At 52.5% G+C, this 15,008-nt stretch overlaps 1 protein-coding gene across 2 annotated transcripts in view; it reads right to left on the bottom strand.

Moving 5' to 3' along the window:
- The window catches only part of LOC108963851 (trichohyalin-like), a 50,625-nt gene extending 36,255 nt beyond the window's left edge, over positions 1 to 14,370 (bottom strand). The window contains exons 1-11 of one of the 2 annotated variants that reach the window (XM_050982054.1): positions 14,160 to 14,370; positions 9,836 to 10,026; positions 8,308 to 8,527; positions 7,566 to 7,846; positions 6,223 to 6,382; positions 5,401 to 5,644; positions 4,614 to 4,768; positions 3,334 to 3,669; positions 2,481 to 2,671; positions 956 to 1,175; positions 214 to 494 (exon numbers count right to left, since the gene is read on the bottom strand). In XM_050982054.1, coding sequence (XP_050838011.1) covers positions 214 to 494; positions 956 to 1,175; positions 2,481 to 2,671; positions 3,334 to 3,669; positions 4,614 to 4,768; positions 5,401 to 5,644; positions 6,223 to 6,382; positions 7,566 to 7,846; positions 8,308 to 8,463 — 2,024 coding nt within the window. In that variant the 5' untranslated portion in view covers positions 8,464 to 8,527; positions 9,836 to 10,026; positions 14,160 to 14,370. The remainder of the gene's footprint in view (positions 1 to 213; positions 495 to 955; positions 1,176 to 2,480; positions 2,672 to 3,333; positions 3,670 to 4,613; positions 4,769 to 5,400; positions 5,645 to 6,222; positions 6,383 to 7,565; positions 7,847 to 8,307; positions 8,528 to 9,835; positions 10,027 to 14,159) is intronic. The other variant, XM_050982053.1, reaches the window with a different exon arrangement.
- Between the last annotated feature and the right edge of the window lie 638 nt (positions 14,371 to 15,008).

The following is a 15,008-nucleotide window of genomic DNA, read 5'->3' on the forward strand; positions in this document are numbered from 1 at the left end:
GCCCCCCCAAAAGTCTTTCCCTTCAGAAAAAACTCTGTGTGAAGGCCTAAAAAAAAGGAAAATGAAACTCAACATCCAGACAATGAGACATGACTTCATGGAGATTTCTGAATCTGCCATTCAGGAAATGCTGCCAGAGCCCCCGGCAAGTGCAAAGACGGCAAAGAGGGAATCCATTCACCACAATGCAGAGTCCAACAGTCTTTCAGTTACCTGGCTTTTTCCAGCTCCAGGGCATTGACAGAAGCCTGCAATTCTGAATTTTGCTGAGCCACCTCTTCCCAATGACTCCACTCCTTGTCCAAGTTCTGCAGATGCACTTGCAACTCCTTTTTCCGTTTTTTTTCCTCCTCCAGCAACTTCTGAATGTGCTCAATCTCCAAAAGCTTCTTCCTGGACTCTTCCTGGGCCTCCCTCCCATCTTGCTGGGCTCTCTGCACAGTGTTTTCCTGGCACTGTCGGGAGGCTGCCAGCTGAGATGTCAACTCTCCCACCTCCAGTCAAAGAGAACAAAGCAGTCAGAGGCTACAGCCACAGCTTCTCACTCTCAGCCACAGCACGGGCTGTGAGCAAAGGTGAAGGACAATTTCCATTTCTCCCTGTCCTGAGAGCACCAGATTCACCAAGGATATGGACAACTTGTTTCAGTCTCTTAGTGGCCCCCCACCAAGGGCACCTGAAGAAGCACCTGCCAGGCCAAGGCTAGCAAGGAGAATCCAGCAGGAATCCATGCTGGTGGTTGCTGGCCAGCAGTGCAGAGGACTAGCCCAGCTGTCCAGAGCAGCAGCTGACATTCAGCAGAGCATGGAGTGTCCTCCAGAGCAGCTGCCATGGAGCCCCCAGAGCACGAGACAGCCCCAGGGCTCACCCCAGCAGCTGCTGCTCTTCCATGGAAAAGCAAGAAGGCCACAGACCCCTGGCTGCATGACTGCAGTGTCACTGCAGTTTCACTCACCTGCTTTTGTAGAGCCTCCCTCTGCTCGAGGAGGAGATTCATTTCCTCTTTGAGGCCTTGTAGATCTTCCTTGTGCCTCCTCTGCACTGCCTGGACTTCTCTGCGAGCTCCCTGCAGCTCTGCTTGGAGCTCTGCCTCCACACGCTTTCTGGTCATCTCTAGGTGAGCCACCTGCTGCTGAGCAGCAAACAGCCTGGATTGCAGGCTCTCCTTTGCTGAACTACAAGTGTCAAATACAGACAGACATGAGTTGCTTGCTCCAATCACCCACAGCCCATTATTCCAGGATGACATGGCTCATGATCCCCACACCTGAGTATGGGAAATGGGTCACCTGGAAACTCGTCCAGAGAAGGCACATCTGGGCCATTTCAAGAGCAGAGCAGGGCCCTCTGAGGGACTGCCCAGGCCTTCCTTATGGCCTGGCATAGCACAGACTGCCCAGCCCAAACTGGCCTCCACAGCCAAACCTTCAGTTGCTGTTCCTGACCTATGACACTGGGTAGCTGTGCCCAAAGAGGCTGGAGCAAGGAGCAAAAGCCCAGCCCTGCTCACAGCCTTTCTCTCATCAGCACTTCCAAGCTGCTCTGCAGGGCGACAGAACAGATTCTTGTCCTGGCTGACTCCTGACATTTTAATGCTCTTGATAATGGACATAAAGGTACATCATCTTCCAGACACCCAGTATTTAAGAGGCTTCAGAACTACTTTGCAGATACAGTAAAATCACATGGTCATGGCAGCACTTGTAAAAAATCACAACAGCCTTTTGTCTGAACAACAACTACCTGAATGCAGAGACTGCACTTTCAACTCTTGCAAGTCAAGTAGACTTGCCACCTTTATTTTAGTGTTGCTGGCTAAGCAGGCATTAGCCCAAGGGACTTGTCCTTCCTTACAGAGTGATAGGGACCATCCAAAGGCACCTTGGAGGCTTTGGCAGCTGGGTGCACATCAACAATAAGCAAGAGTGTCCAGAGGCTGTTGAGAATTCCAAAGAGCTTTCCCTGCTGCTCTCTAACCAGCTCTACATCCAGTCCCACTCTTCTCAAGAGTGTGCACGGAAGCAGAAATGCCTCAAGATTTTCAGCAGGAGCCTTTGGCTTCACCCTGATTGGCAACATGCTACTCCCAACATGCCAAGGTAAGAGCCTGGAATGCTCTAGAGGAAGCTTCCTGATCTGAAGATCAGGATCATGTCAAGCTACTTAGAAAGGAACAAGGGATGTTTAATGCCCAGAACAAGGAACCAAACCCAAGAGAAACTTGATGTTTCACTCAGCATTTGCATGGTCGAACTACTACACAGTTCAGGGCTGGATGGATTGTTTTTGACATCCCACAGGAGTGCGCCTGGGGGCACAAACCGGAGTCCAAGGCTCACAAGAGCTTTGCTGGCTTTAGGTGTTAGAAGAATAACCTTCATATTGTGGTGGTTTTGTTTTTTTTTTTTCCTTTGAGACTCTTCCATATGCTGTCCACAGAATGTAAAAACATCTGAAAAGGCTCAGCTCCCTGCTTTTACCTGGTCTCTGCCAGTTGCCTGGCAAGGTCTTGTCGGAGCCGCTCAGTGGCTGCCAGTCGGCCCTCAAGGTCAGCCTTCTGGCCCAGCAGCTCCTCCTCTTGCCACACCTGGGCAACTTCATGCCCTTGGTCAGAGGATTCCTGGCTCAGCTGCTCCAGAGACCAGCTGGATGACTCTTGCTCCTGGGAAACCTGCAAGTGGGACAAGGTACAGCTGAAGCCCTTCCTCAGGAGCCCTGTGTAGAGCCAGCCAGTGCCACCTCGCAGGCAGCCAGAGGACAAGGAGCACCTGTGCCCTGGGCTCAAAGTTTCACAGCATCTGCCCTATGCAGCCCTGATAGCCTGGGCTGCCAAAAGCCTCTGGCACTGTTAGCTTGGAAGTGCTGTGTCAGGCCCTGCTGCCTTGCCTTGGCCCATGACAGCTCTGTCTCAACAAACATCCCTACTCCAAATTCTGCATTGTCACCCAAAAATACTGCATCTTCCATATCTGCCAATACAATTTACTCTAAGCAGCAGGAGTGCTGTTGCTTTTCAGCTATTGATCCAAATCTCAGCTGGGTTTAGTCCATCACTCTGCTCACTTGTTCTATTCTTTCCCACAACAAACCTAAACCCCCACATGTTGCAACCCCTTTCATGGGCACAGGAGAAGCAGCTCCCATGCCCAGCTTTTGGCCTGGAGCTGATTTGAACAGCAAGCTCCAGAGATGGATCAGTCGTTCCAGGCATGCCAGGAAACAATCTGGCAGTCAGTGGTCTCTGGCTGGAGCCAGGCAGACAGACAAGGCTGCCTGCTGCAGCAAGGGCTGCTTTACCCAAGCAGGCCTGCAGTGACAGGGATAGAGACCCACCTCTCCATGGGAAACATCTCTGGAATAATTCAGGGACGCTGCAGGAGAATGCAAGTCAGTGTCAAAGCCTGGCTGGATACGACTCTTTCCCTTCAGGAAGGCCAAGCGTTTCTGCAGAGCCCCTTTGGCAATTTTAAACTTGGTCAGTGCAGCACTTAGAGTGTTCCCTCTTCCTTTCTTCAAAGCAGCAGCCCCATGCTTCAACTCTTCCTGCATGGTTTCCTTTTCACTGCCCAATTGTTGCGTTCTTTCCTGCTGACTTTGAATGTTGAGTCCATGAATTTCATTCTTCTTTTCCAGATCTCTCATCTGCTGCTGGTACAACGCCCGTCCATGCTGCCAAAACAGGGAGAAAAAGGGTCACTCATTCCCTCTCTTGGTTTGTTTTCATACCAGATCTGGACTCCTGCAGCAGGGGCAGGCACAGGCTGCCCCTCTCCCTCTGCCCCTCGAGATGCTGCAGACCTTAGCTGGGATCCCCCTTGATGCTGCATCTTTCCCAGCTCGCTCAGCCCATCCCAGCTTCCTTTCTGCCCTTCCCCGACCTCCTGCAGCTCCACTCCAGTGCTCCTTTGGGGACGAGCTGCCAGAAATGCAGCCAGGATTTCAGGTGCATGCTAAGCAGGATTCAGGCAGTGCCACGAGGATGTGCTCTCCATCAGGGAGGAAGGGAAGAGCAAACACCCCCAGCCTTTCATTCCCTGGGGCTGGGCTGACAGGAGTGTTTTTCCACTCTCTCCTGTGTAGAGTTTCCATGGCTCCATCCCCCAGAGCCCCACTGCCCTCTCTGGGAGCAGCAATGGCCAGGTCAGTCTGTCATTCTCTGCTGCCACTCAGGACGAGTTCTCCCCTTGCAGGCACACGTCCTGATGGAGGGACCAGCACTTGGCTTTCCTCTCCTCTCTCCCCACTGGCTACTCTCACATGGCCAAGGTCAAACACCTTTCTATTAACAGCAAACTTGGGACTCTTCCCTGCCCTTCCAGATATCTAGAAATCTGAACATGGGTTTGGACACCAGGAATTCCCAAAACATGCAATGTCAATAGGGACAGTGAGGACATTGAGAACTAAAGGTTCTAGGGCACAGAAGCCCAACATGGAGGAAAATCAGCAGCCTCAGCATTAAGTACCTTCGCCATGACTACAGCATCTTCTCCTCCTTAGTCAGAAGAATGGAATGACAAAAGTTAAACTGGAAAAAGGCGCCCCTTAGAACTATGAACACAAGGTCCAAACGTAGCTAGGAAATGGCCCTTTGTGGCATCTGCCAATCTCACCAGCACATCCTTCCTTTCCTTCTCCAGGTCCTCCAATTTCCTCTTCAGAGATTCCACCTCCTGACGAAGAGTCACAGCCTCTTCCTGCCTTTCAGTGGCCTCTTTCTCCAGGACAATTTGGCGAGAGATGTGCCTGGCTTCTGCTTTAAACCACTCTGCAGCAGAGAAGGGGAAAGGAGAGGGGAAAGTGGAAGGGGAAAAGCAAAACAAAGCCAAACAGATGTGCATCCTGCAGAGACAACAGCACTGTCTTCTCTGCTTGCCTGTGTTTGTCAGGCCCCAAGCCCACAAAGGTTCCAAAGCTGACAGAAATGAAGGAAACTTCTCAGCCCAGAAAAAGGCAGGAATGAAAGGGGCAAGGTTCAGAGGGATAGGAAAGTGTGTTTGCTCTTGGCCTTGTGCAGAGTGAGCAAGGCAAGAGAGATGAAGGGAAGGGGATGCCTGTGCAGGCCTGCTCCAGTGGGGCCAATAGCCTGCAGGCTCTAGCAGGGCCTGGAGTTTGAGGCAATGGAGCTGAGGCATCCAGCTACAGCTCCTTAGCACAGACACAGCACCTGAGAGGCACCAGCTGTGCACGGGATCTGCCCTAGCTCGGCCAGATGGCACTGCCAGCCACATCCTCTTTCTCAGGAGAAAGCTTTCACTGGCACTCGGAAGGATAAATCTCCTGCTGCTCGTTTTATCCCTCTCTTCCATTTCAGGGCAGTGCCCTTTTCCTCTGCATGGGATCGGATATTCCCGCTGGTGAGACAGGATGGGGCAGTGGGTGGGAGAGGAGAAGCTGTACCTTGCATATCTTCCTCCATCTGTTTCTGCAGATCCTGATTGTGGGCTCTGAGATTGTCCCTCTGAGCCTGTGTCTTCCTCAGCTCCAGCACCACGGCCTTACACTGTGTGGCCATGGCCTCTGCTCTTTTCTCAGAGCACTGGAGCCTCCTACGCAGCTCAGACACCTCAGTTTCCAGCAGCTGCTTCTCATGACTTGCCTGGTGATCTCTCTTCTCTATCTCGGCCAGCAGTGAGGCCTGCACCTGGAAGATGGATGCACACAGCCTCAGGGACAGGGCTGCTCCTGAGGCAGCAGAGTGGGCCGCAGGGAGAGCAACAAAGAAGAAATTATTTCAGGCAAAAAGCACGCCAAACCCAGAAGGCACAGAAGCAAGGATTCCAATGGAGACAAATGGAGGGAAAACAAGTAAGGGAGGCAATGGGCATCCTTGGGCTGCAGCTCTGAACAGCGGCTCAACTGGCTGCGCTGGAAGTGCCCTGCCCAGCCTGCCACAGCCACCTCTGTGTCCCCACATTGCTCAGTGCCTGGCACAGGCACACACTCTGTCTGGGACAACACTGCTAACAGAGGGACAGAGAAGCCCCAGAGGAGTCTGCTGCTGCTTCTCTTCCCAGACTTCCTGCTGGGACCCTGGAGAGGATGGGGGAAAACTTCTGCAGCAGACACCAAATCCAGCCTCAGCCTTAAGGATGCAGCAGCAGCCCCGAGCAGAACAGGGTAGCTGTGGATGCTGCTGGGAGGGGGGAAAGAGGTTGGAGCCTCCAAGCCTAAGGTGCTGTTGTGTGTACCTGGAGAAGAGGATGCCACTACACAGCTTACCTGGTCATTGACCTCCTGAACTTCTCTTCTCTGCTGAGTACAGAGCTGCTCTGCCTGCTTAAGAGCAGAAAATAACCGAGACACTCGATTTTTCAGTGCCAGGTTCTGTTCTGCCAGTGTTCTGAGGCACTGGTTCTTCTCCTCCAGGGACAGAAGCAGCCTAGAAAGAAAGTATGAAACTCATCGTTACACAGTATCACATTTTATCAACTCTTAGGACTTGCACCAGCTCAGGGAAAAACTGCTCTGTCTGATGACGTTTGACTGAACAACTCGGCTGTTTGTTCCCCCTGCAGTCCCAGCTCAGCATGTTCCTACTCTCCTTTAGTCCCTGAAGAAACAGTGAGTTTCTGCCTACATGCCCTACCTTCTTTTTGAGATGGAAATGTGAATTCAAACATAACAAAGTTGTGCCATGAAGACAATAGGGGAGAGGAACATTTTCCTGACTAAGCAGGCTCCAAAGCAGGGAGGTCTAGTCAACATGGAAGAGACATTTCCTTCCCCAGTCTTACACATCCAGGTAGGAGGAGCAGCACCCTACAGCCAGGGGATCTCTGGCAAGTTCCCTAAGAATTATCAGCACCCATCCTACTTTCAGCTGGGGATACAAAGGCCAAAGTGGCTACCGAGGCTTGGAGCACAACCTGATGGAAGATGCAGAAGGCTCCAGGCAAGCAGGAGTGCCCTGCCTTTCCTTTGTCTTCTTCTTGGAGCAAGAATCCTGTGGCACTGAAGCCTGGCAGGACTTGATCAGCTGCAGGAGCCGCCCATACCTTGGTGCTGTTTCTTGCATTCTTGGCACAGTCAGAAATGCCTGTGACTGTGCAGGGTGGCAGGGACCCTGCTTGACCCCCTGCAGGCACCGGGGGACATTTGATGAGGAACGATGCAACAGAGACATTCTTGTTTCTGGGCTGCCTCCGAGGGCAATCTGGCCTAGATCAGCAATCAGGGCCTTAAGATGGTTCTGCCCAGAAATAGCATCAGATGCCAGGCTGATCCAGATCCCAAAGGATTCAAGTTACAGGACCCAAGGTGGAGCTGATGGATGTATCCAGCTCTTTACAGTGCAGCTCGGGCAGTGTCAAAACACCCACCTAACAACACAATACCCCCTAGGGGGAAAGCGCTACCCCAAAAGTCTTTCCCTTCAGAAAAAACTCTGTGTGAAGGCTTAAAATAAAGGAAAATGAAACTCAACATCCAGACAATGAGACATGACTTCATGGAGAGTTCAGAATCTGCCATTCAGGAAATGCTGCCAGAGCCCCTGGCAGGTGAAAGATGGCAAAGAGGGAATCCATTCACCATGATACAGAGTTCCACAGGCTTTCATTTACCTGTTTTTTTCCCTCTCTAGGGCATTCACTGAAGCCTGCAATTCTGAATTTTGCTGAGCCACTTCTTCCCAATGACTCCACTCCCTGTCCAAATTCTGCAGGTGAACTTGCAGCTCCTTTTTTCGTTTTTTTTCCTCCTCCAGCAGCTTCTGGATGCCTTCAATCTCCAAAAGCTTCTTCCTGGACTCTTCCTGGGCCTCCCTCCCATCTTGCTGGGCTCTCTGCACAGTGTTTTCCTGGCACTGTCGGGAGGCTGCCAGCTGAGATGTCAACTCTCCCACCTCCAGTCAAAGAGAACAAAGCAGTCAGAGGCTACAGCCACAGCTTCTCACTCTCAGCCACAGCACGGGCTGTGAGCAAAGGTGAAGGACAATTTCCATTTCTCCCTGTCCTGAGAGCACCAGATTCACCAAGGATATGGACAACTTGTTTCAGTCTCTCAGTGGCCCCCCACCAAGGGCACCTGAAGAAGCACCTGCCAAGCCAAGGCTAGCAAGAAGAGGTCAGCAGGAATCCATGCTGGTGGTTGCTGGCCAGCAGTGCAGAGGACTAGCCCAGCTGTCCAGAGCAGCAGCTGACATTCAGCAGAGCATGGAGTGTCCTCCAGAGCAGCTGCCATGGAGCCCCCAGAGCACGAGACAGCCCCAGGGCTCACCCCAGCAGCTGCTGCTCTTCCATGGAAAAGCAAGAAGGCCACAGACCCCTGGCTGCATGACTGCAGTGTCACTGCAGTTTCACTCACCTGCTTTTGTAGAGCCTCCCTCTGCTCGAGGAGGAGATTCATTTCCTCTTTGAGGCCTTGTAGATCTTCCTTGTGCCTCCTCTGCACTGCCTGGACTTCTCTGCGAGCTCCCTGCAGCTCTGCTTGGAGCTCTGCCTCCACACGCTTTCTGGTCATCTCTAGGTGAGCCACCTGCTGCTGAGCAGCAAACAGCCTGGATTGCAGGCTCTCCTTTGCTGAACTACAAGTGTCAAATACAGACAGACATGAGTTGCTTGCTCCAATCACCCACAGCCCATTATTCCAGGATGACATGGCTCATGATCCCCACACCTGAGTATGGGAAATGGGTCACCTGGAAACTCGTCCAGAGAAGGCACATCTGGGCCATTTCAAGAGCAGAGCAGGGCCCTCTGAGGGACTGCCCAGGCCTTCCTTATGGCCTGGCATAGCACAGACTGCCCAGCCCAAACTGGCCTCCACAGCCAAACCTTCAGTTGCTGTTCCTGACCTATGATACTGGGTAGCTGTGCACAAAGAGGCTGGAGCAAGGAGCAAATGCCCAGCCCTGCTCACAGCCTTTTTTTCATCATCACTTCCAAGCTGCTTTGCAGGGCGACAGAACAGATTCTTGTCCTGGCTGACTCCTGACATTTTAATGCTCTTGATAATGGACATAAAGGTACATCATCTTCCAGACACCCAGTATTTAAGAGGCTTCAGAACTACTTTGCAGATACAGTAAAATCACATGGTCATGGCAGCACTTGTAAAAAATCACAACAGCCTTTTGTCTGAACAACAACTACCTGAATGCAGAGACTGCACTTTCAACTCTTGCAAGGTCAAGTAGACTTGCCACCTTTATTTTAGTGTTGCTGGCTAAGCAGGCATTAGCCCAAGGGACTTGTCCTTGCTTACAGAGTGATAGGGACCATCCAAAGGCACCTTGGAGGCTTTGGCAGCTGGGTGCACATCAACAATAAGCAAGAGTGTCCAGAGGCTGTTGAGAATTCCAAAGAGCTTTCCCTGCTGCTCACTAACCAGCTCTACATCCTGTCCCACTCTTCTCAAGAGTGTGCACGGAAGCAGAAATGCCTCAAGATTTTCAGCAGGAGCCTTTGGCTTCACCCTGATTGGCAACATGCTACTGCCAACATGCCAAGGTAAGAGCCTGGAATGCTCTAGAGGAAGCTTCCTGATCTGAAGATCAGGGACTTGTCAAGCTACTTGGAAAGAAACGAGGGATGTTTAATGCCCAGAACAAAGAACCAAACCCAAGAGAAACTTGATGTTTCACTCAGCATCTGCATGGTCGAACTACTACTCAGTTCAGGGCTGGATGGATTGTTTTTGACATCCCACAGGAGTGTGCTCGGGGGCACAAACCGGAGCCCAAGGCTCACAAGAGCTTTGCTGGCTTTAGGTGTTAGAAGAATAACCTTCATATTGTGGTGGTTTTGTTTTTTTTTTTTTTCCTTTGAGACTCTTCCATATGCTGTCCACAGAATGTAAAAACATCTGAAAAGGCTCAGCTCCCTGCTTTTACCTGGTCTCTGCCAGTTGCCTGGCAAGGTCTTGTCGGAGCCGCTCAGTGGCTGCCAGTCGGCCCTCAAGGTCAGCCTTCTGGCCCAGCAGCTCCTCCTCTTGCCACACCTGGGCAACTTCATGCCCTTGGTCAGAGGATTCCTGGCTCAGCTGCTCCAGAGACCAGCTGGATGACTCTTGCTCCTGGGAAACCTGCAAGTGGGACAAGGTACAGCTCAAGCCCTTCCTCAGGTGCCCTGCGTAGAGCCAGCCAGTGCCACCTCGCAGGCAGCCAGAGGACAAGGAGCACCTGTGCCCTGGGCTCAAAGTTTCACAGCATCTGCCCTATGCAGCCCTGATAGCCTGGGCTGCCAAAAGCCTCTGGCACTGTTAGCTTGGAAGTGCTGTGTCAGGCCCTGCTGCCTTGCCTGGGCCCATGACACTCCTTCCCTATAAACATCCCTACTCCAAATTCTGCGTTGCCACCCTAAACCACTGCATCTTCCACAACAGGCACTTAGCAAATAAGATTTCTATCTGGATCTATTCTACTGCTGGACATTTTCAGGAACTTTGGGGAAAACTAATTTGCTTGCTGAATCAAGGGAAAATCTACAGGATTCCCCCCTTCTAAAACAAAACCCACATTCAAGTGTCACCTCCTCACATATTGGACCCTCTGCAAAGAGAGGATGCTTGGCACAGAAACAGCTCTTGTGCTGAGAAGACATTTAGTGACTGGTGGACATCTGGCTGATGTGGCCAAAGCAAAACCTCTGCTGTGCATTTGCTAAACCTACCACATTCCCCAGAACTGAGACTGTCTGACAGAGCCACTCTGAAACAAAGCCTTCTCTTGCAGCCATCCTGTAACACCCAATCCAAACCTCCCCTGGGGCTCTTTCCTCTTCTCCTGTCCCTTGTTCCCTGCAAGGAGAGCCTGACCCTCACCTGGCTGCAGCTTCCTGTCCCAGGGAGTTGAGGAGAGCAAGAAGGTACCCCCTGAGCCTCCTTTTCTCCAGGCCGAGCCCTCCCCAGCTCCCTCAGCCTCTCCTGGTCACACCTGTGCTCCAGACCCTTCCCCAGCTCCGTTCCCTGTTTCAGAGGCTCTCTGGCTGCCCAAAGCTGCACATTTTGCAGAAGCATGCAACTCTTTTCTGATGAACATGCATATCCCTGGCAAAGAAATGCGTGTGCCATCTTGAGCCAGGTGTGCACAGCAGTGTGCCTGTCCTCTACTGCCAGAAAGAGCATCTGGGCTGAGCTGGCTGCCACAACTCCCACAGGGGCTGCCCAGCAATAAGGTGTTCAGAGTAGTGCTATCATCCCTCTCTTAATCCAGCAGATCCCTCTGAAGCTACAATTCCTCCATTGTCTGCCTCTTCACTTCCAGCTGCCTCTGCAATGATGGATCTTCTCCCTCAAATGAAGCCATGTCCTCCACAGTGCAAGAAGGAACAAGCTGAGTTTTCAAGGGAAAACCAGTCTCCTTTCCAAAACCAACCTCCATCCTGTCCTGCTGCTCTGCCCTTTCTGTCCGGGCTGATGCTTCCTTCTGCTCGGGAGCTCTGGAGCAACGTCCCTGGTGAGAAAGCCCTCGAGCTCCCTGCAAGTGCACAGGGAAGAGCACACTCAGACTGCATGGCTGCCCCTGAGGCAGTTGCCTCTAAGTGCTTCCCAACGTGCCCCAGAGCACAGCACTTCCAGCTGAGCCTTCCTCCCATCCATGGCAATATTTTCAGCCCAGCAGTTTGACAGCAGCACAAACATGCTGGAAGGTGTCTCATCACTTCTAAGAACACCAGAAGGGGAGCTGCCCAGAGCCCAATCCAACCTGGCCGTGAACACCCCCAGGGATCTAGGGGCAGCCACAACTTCTCTGGGCAACCTCAAGCCTGGGTGCCAGGGCCTCAGCACCCTCAGAGGGCAGAATTCCTTCCCAATATCCCATCCATCCCTGCCCTGTCTTGGTGGGAAGCCTTGTCCTGTCCCTGCAGGTCCCTGGCTTAAGTGCCTCTCCAGCTCTCTTGCAGCTCTTTCATGCATTGCAAGAGATGCTAAGGTCACCCTGGAACCTTCTCCAACCTCGACAACCCCAACTCTTGCATCCTTTTCCCTTGGCACAGGTGCTCCAGCCCTTGGAGCATCTTCCTGTCATCCTTGTGACCACCTCTGGGCCACTGGGGATCATTTTGGAGATGTCTGGGAGAAACTCATTCTTGACTCTGGGAAGCACTGATGCTGCGCTGTAATTTGGGTGAGGGGAAGGCAATGAAAAGCTGCTCCCTTGTTTGTGCCCATGGCCTCCAGTGGGACAAGGACAGAGGAGGAGAGGTGGCTGTGCTCTGGGATATCCAGGAGCCCCCTATTCCCTCCCAGGCCTGTCCCCAGGGCAAGCACCACAGCTGCTGCCAGCTCTGGAACAGCCAACTGTTAATCCCTTGCTAATCCCAAAGGGAACTGTTCCCTGAGGCACAACCCAGGCCCAACCCAGGCCCCTGCTGAGCTTGGCACAAGGAGAGAAGTGGCCTTGACACTCACCCTCCGGGTCTCCATCTGCCCCTCAAATGAAGACTTAGAAAATATGAGTGACCAAAGGCCCTTGGTCTTTGCAGGGTCCAAACCCCAGTGACCAAAAGCCCTTGGTCTTTGCAGGGTCCAAACCCCAGTGACCAAAAGCCCTTGGCCTTTGCAGGGTCCAAACCCCAGTGACCAAAAGCCCTTGGCCTTTGCAGGGTGTAAACACCAATATCCAAAGGCCCTTGGCCTTTGCAGGGTGTAAACACCAATATCCAAAGGCCCTTGGCCTTTGTAGGGTCCAAACCCCAATATACAAAAGCTCTTGGCCTTTGCAGAGTTCAAACCCCAATATCCAAAGGTTCTTGGCCTTTGCAGGGTCAATAGCACACGAGTGCCGTTGGCCTTTGCAAGGTCCAAGCCCCAAAGAACACGAGCTGTTGACAGCTCCAGGGTCCAAACCCCAATAGCCAGGAGCTGTTGATTGTTGCCAGGATCCAACCCCCCGCATTCCATGGCCTTTGTGACGGTTGCCAGGGTCATACCCCCAACATTTCATGGCCTTTGTGATGGTCTGAAACCCAACATTCCAGAATCTGTTGGAGAGGCCCTCCCTGGCTCTCCCCCCACCCCAGCTCCCTGCTGCTCCTGGCACAGGCCCTGCCTCCCCTGTGTCCCCAGAGCCCTCCTGGGCAGCTGGGCAGGGACCTGGCTCATAAGTCAGTTTTAAGGCTCAGCATTCTCAAGACCTGCAGGCTCTTTAGGGATGTGCTTAGTTCCTGAGTCACAGGAATTCTTCTGTCTTCCCTGACAAAGGGCACATGAAAGAAAAAGCCTAAAAAGTTTCTTGGTGCTTACAAATATTCATGGAAAGAAAAGCTTTCCCTTTAGAACAGCCACATGAAGAGGAAGAATGGTGTTTCAGAGGCTTTTCAAATTTCTACAGAGAAATGCCAGGACCTGTAGTGTTCAAAATAAATTAAGAACACTGAGACAACCACAAGTGCATTTTCTTCTCTGCTCGGCATTATATCACTAGGCCTTGTAGGCAGAAGAAGTCTTCCTGCTTACATCAAAGATTCCTCGCTAGGAGCAGACCTTCAAGAACCAAATGGGTCTGCTTGCAGAAGCTTTGGCAGGTACTTTTTGCCCTCATCTTTGATAGTGTTCATCTGTGTCCTAGGGAGGATTTTTGTGCCCCAGTTGACACAAATTGGAATCTGAGCAGGGTACAAATCCTGCGTGGAAGAGAAGAGCTGCACCTGCCTTCTCTAAGGCCTGTCTCTCCAGAGACAGATGGCCCGAGGATGTCACTGCTAAGTTAATCAGAGGTTCAGAGAGCGATGCAGTTTCAAGTCCCTGCTTCCACAAGAGCAGCTTTGGGCTCCTTGAGCACAGCTGCAAAGGAGCAGGACAGCTCCTGGTGAAGGTCTGACAGCTCCTGCCTGGTCCTTGCACAGCTCTCAGTGTAGTTCTGCCGGTGCTGTCGGTCTTGGGCCAGCTGTGACTGCAGCAGGGACACCTGATAGAGGGACAAGGCCTGGCTCAGACAAGCCCTCTCTGGCAGGAGCACCTGCAGCCCCACGGTTCCGGCTCTCGGGGCAGACACAGCCTCCAACTCCAGCCCTCACCAACACTCTGCCCTTGGGCAAGCGGAAAGGAACAGGCTCCCAGACAGAACAGAGCTCAGAGGATCAACAAGTCCAGCTCAAGGCTGGCAAACCCTTCCCACGTCCATCCCTCAGCCACCGTCAGGTCTATTACAGAGACTTCCAATGGGATTTAGGAACCATTTGGTGATTTCCAAAGCACACATTAGGGCCGCTCACCCCTTTCTCCACAGGCTGTGCATCAGCACGAAGGCTGCTGCTCCCCTGAGCTCCTGGAGGACTCTTCTACTTGAGCTGCTGGGCTGCCAGCCCAGGCATGAGGGGAATGTGGTGATTGGGTTTTTTGGTGCTTTCTTGAGGCATTGCAGCAGCCCACGCCCCGTTTGACACATCCCCATTTTTTATTTCTAGGTTAAATATGACTTTAATTGATTTATATTCATTCGTATTTCTTATGTTTCTGCTCAATTTTACTTAATTCCAAGGGATTCTCAAAGGGGCTTTAGGGTTTTTCTTTTGCCACGTTTTAGTGCACAGTCTGCCTTTTCAACACTCCATTGTTTAAATGTAAGTATAATATAGCCCTAGATATTTCATACTTTTTCAAATTTATTCCATTTTGGTCAGTTTTGTGTAAATTTTGAGGCTTTTGGGGATCATTTTGTGTAGCCGCCAGGGTAATGCCTGAGGGGAGCTCGGCTCAGGCAGGAACTGCTCACGCCCCGCCCCTGTCCCGCCCAGCCAATCGCTGAGGGCACTTTTCCCCGCCCGCGCTTTGGGCAGAGCCTCTCCCCTGCCCCGCTTCTCCCTTTCCCCCCCTCCCTTCCTTCCCCCCTTCCCCCCCCCGCCCCGCCCTTGTCAATCCCTGAGGGGGGTTCGGCTGAGGCGGGAACTTCTCCCCGCCCTCCCCTCGCCGATCCCTCCCGCCCCTGCCCTGCCTCGCTGCCAGCGGCCCGTTGTGCCTCCGAGCTGGCCCCAGCTGCCCCGGTCTGGGCTGCTTTGTCCTGCTTTATTCTCCCCTGCCCAGGTAGTGGAGCTCCAGTGCCCCCCATCCCCCAGAGCGTTACA

The sequence above is a fragment of the Serinus canaria genome, chromosome 20 (genome assembly GCF_022539315.1).
Source record: "Serinus canaria isolate serCan28SL12 chromosome 20, serCan2020, whole genome shotgun sequence".
NCBI lineage: Eukaryota > Metazoa > Chordata > Aves > Passeriformes > Fringillidae > Serinus > Serinus canaria.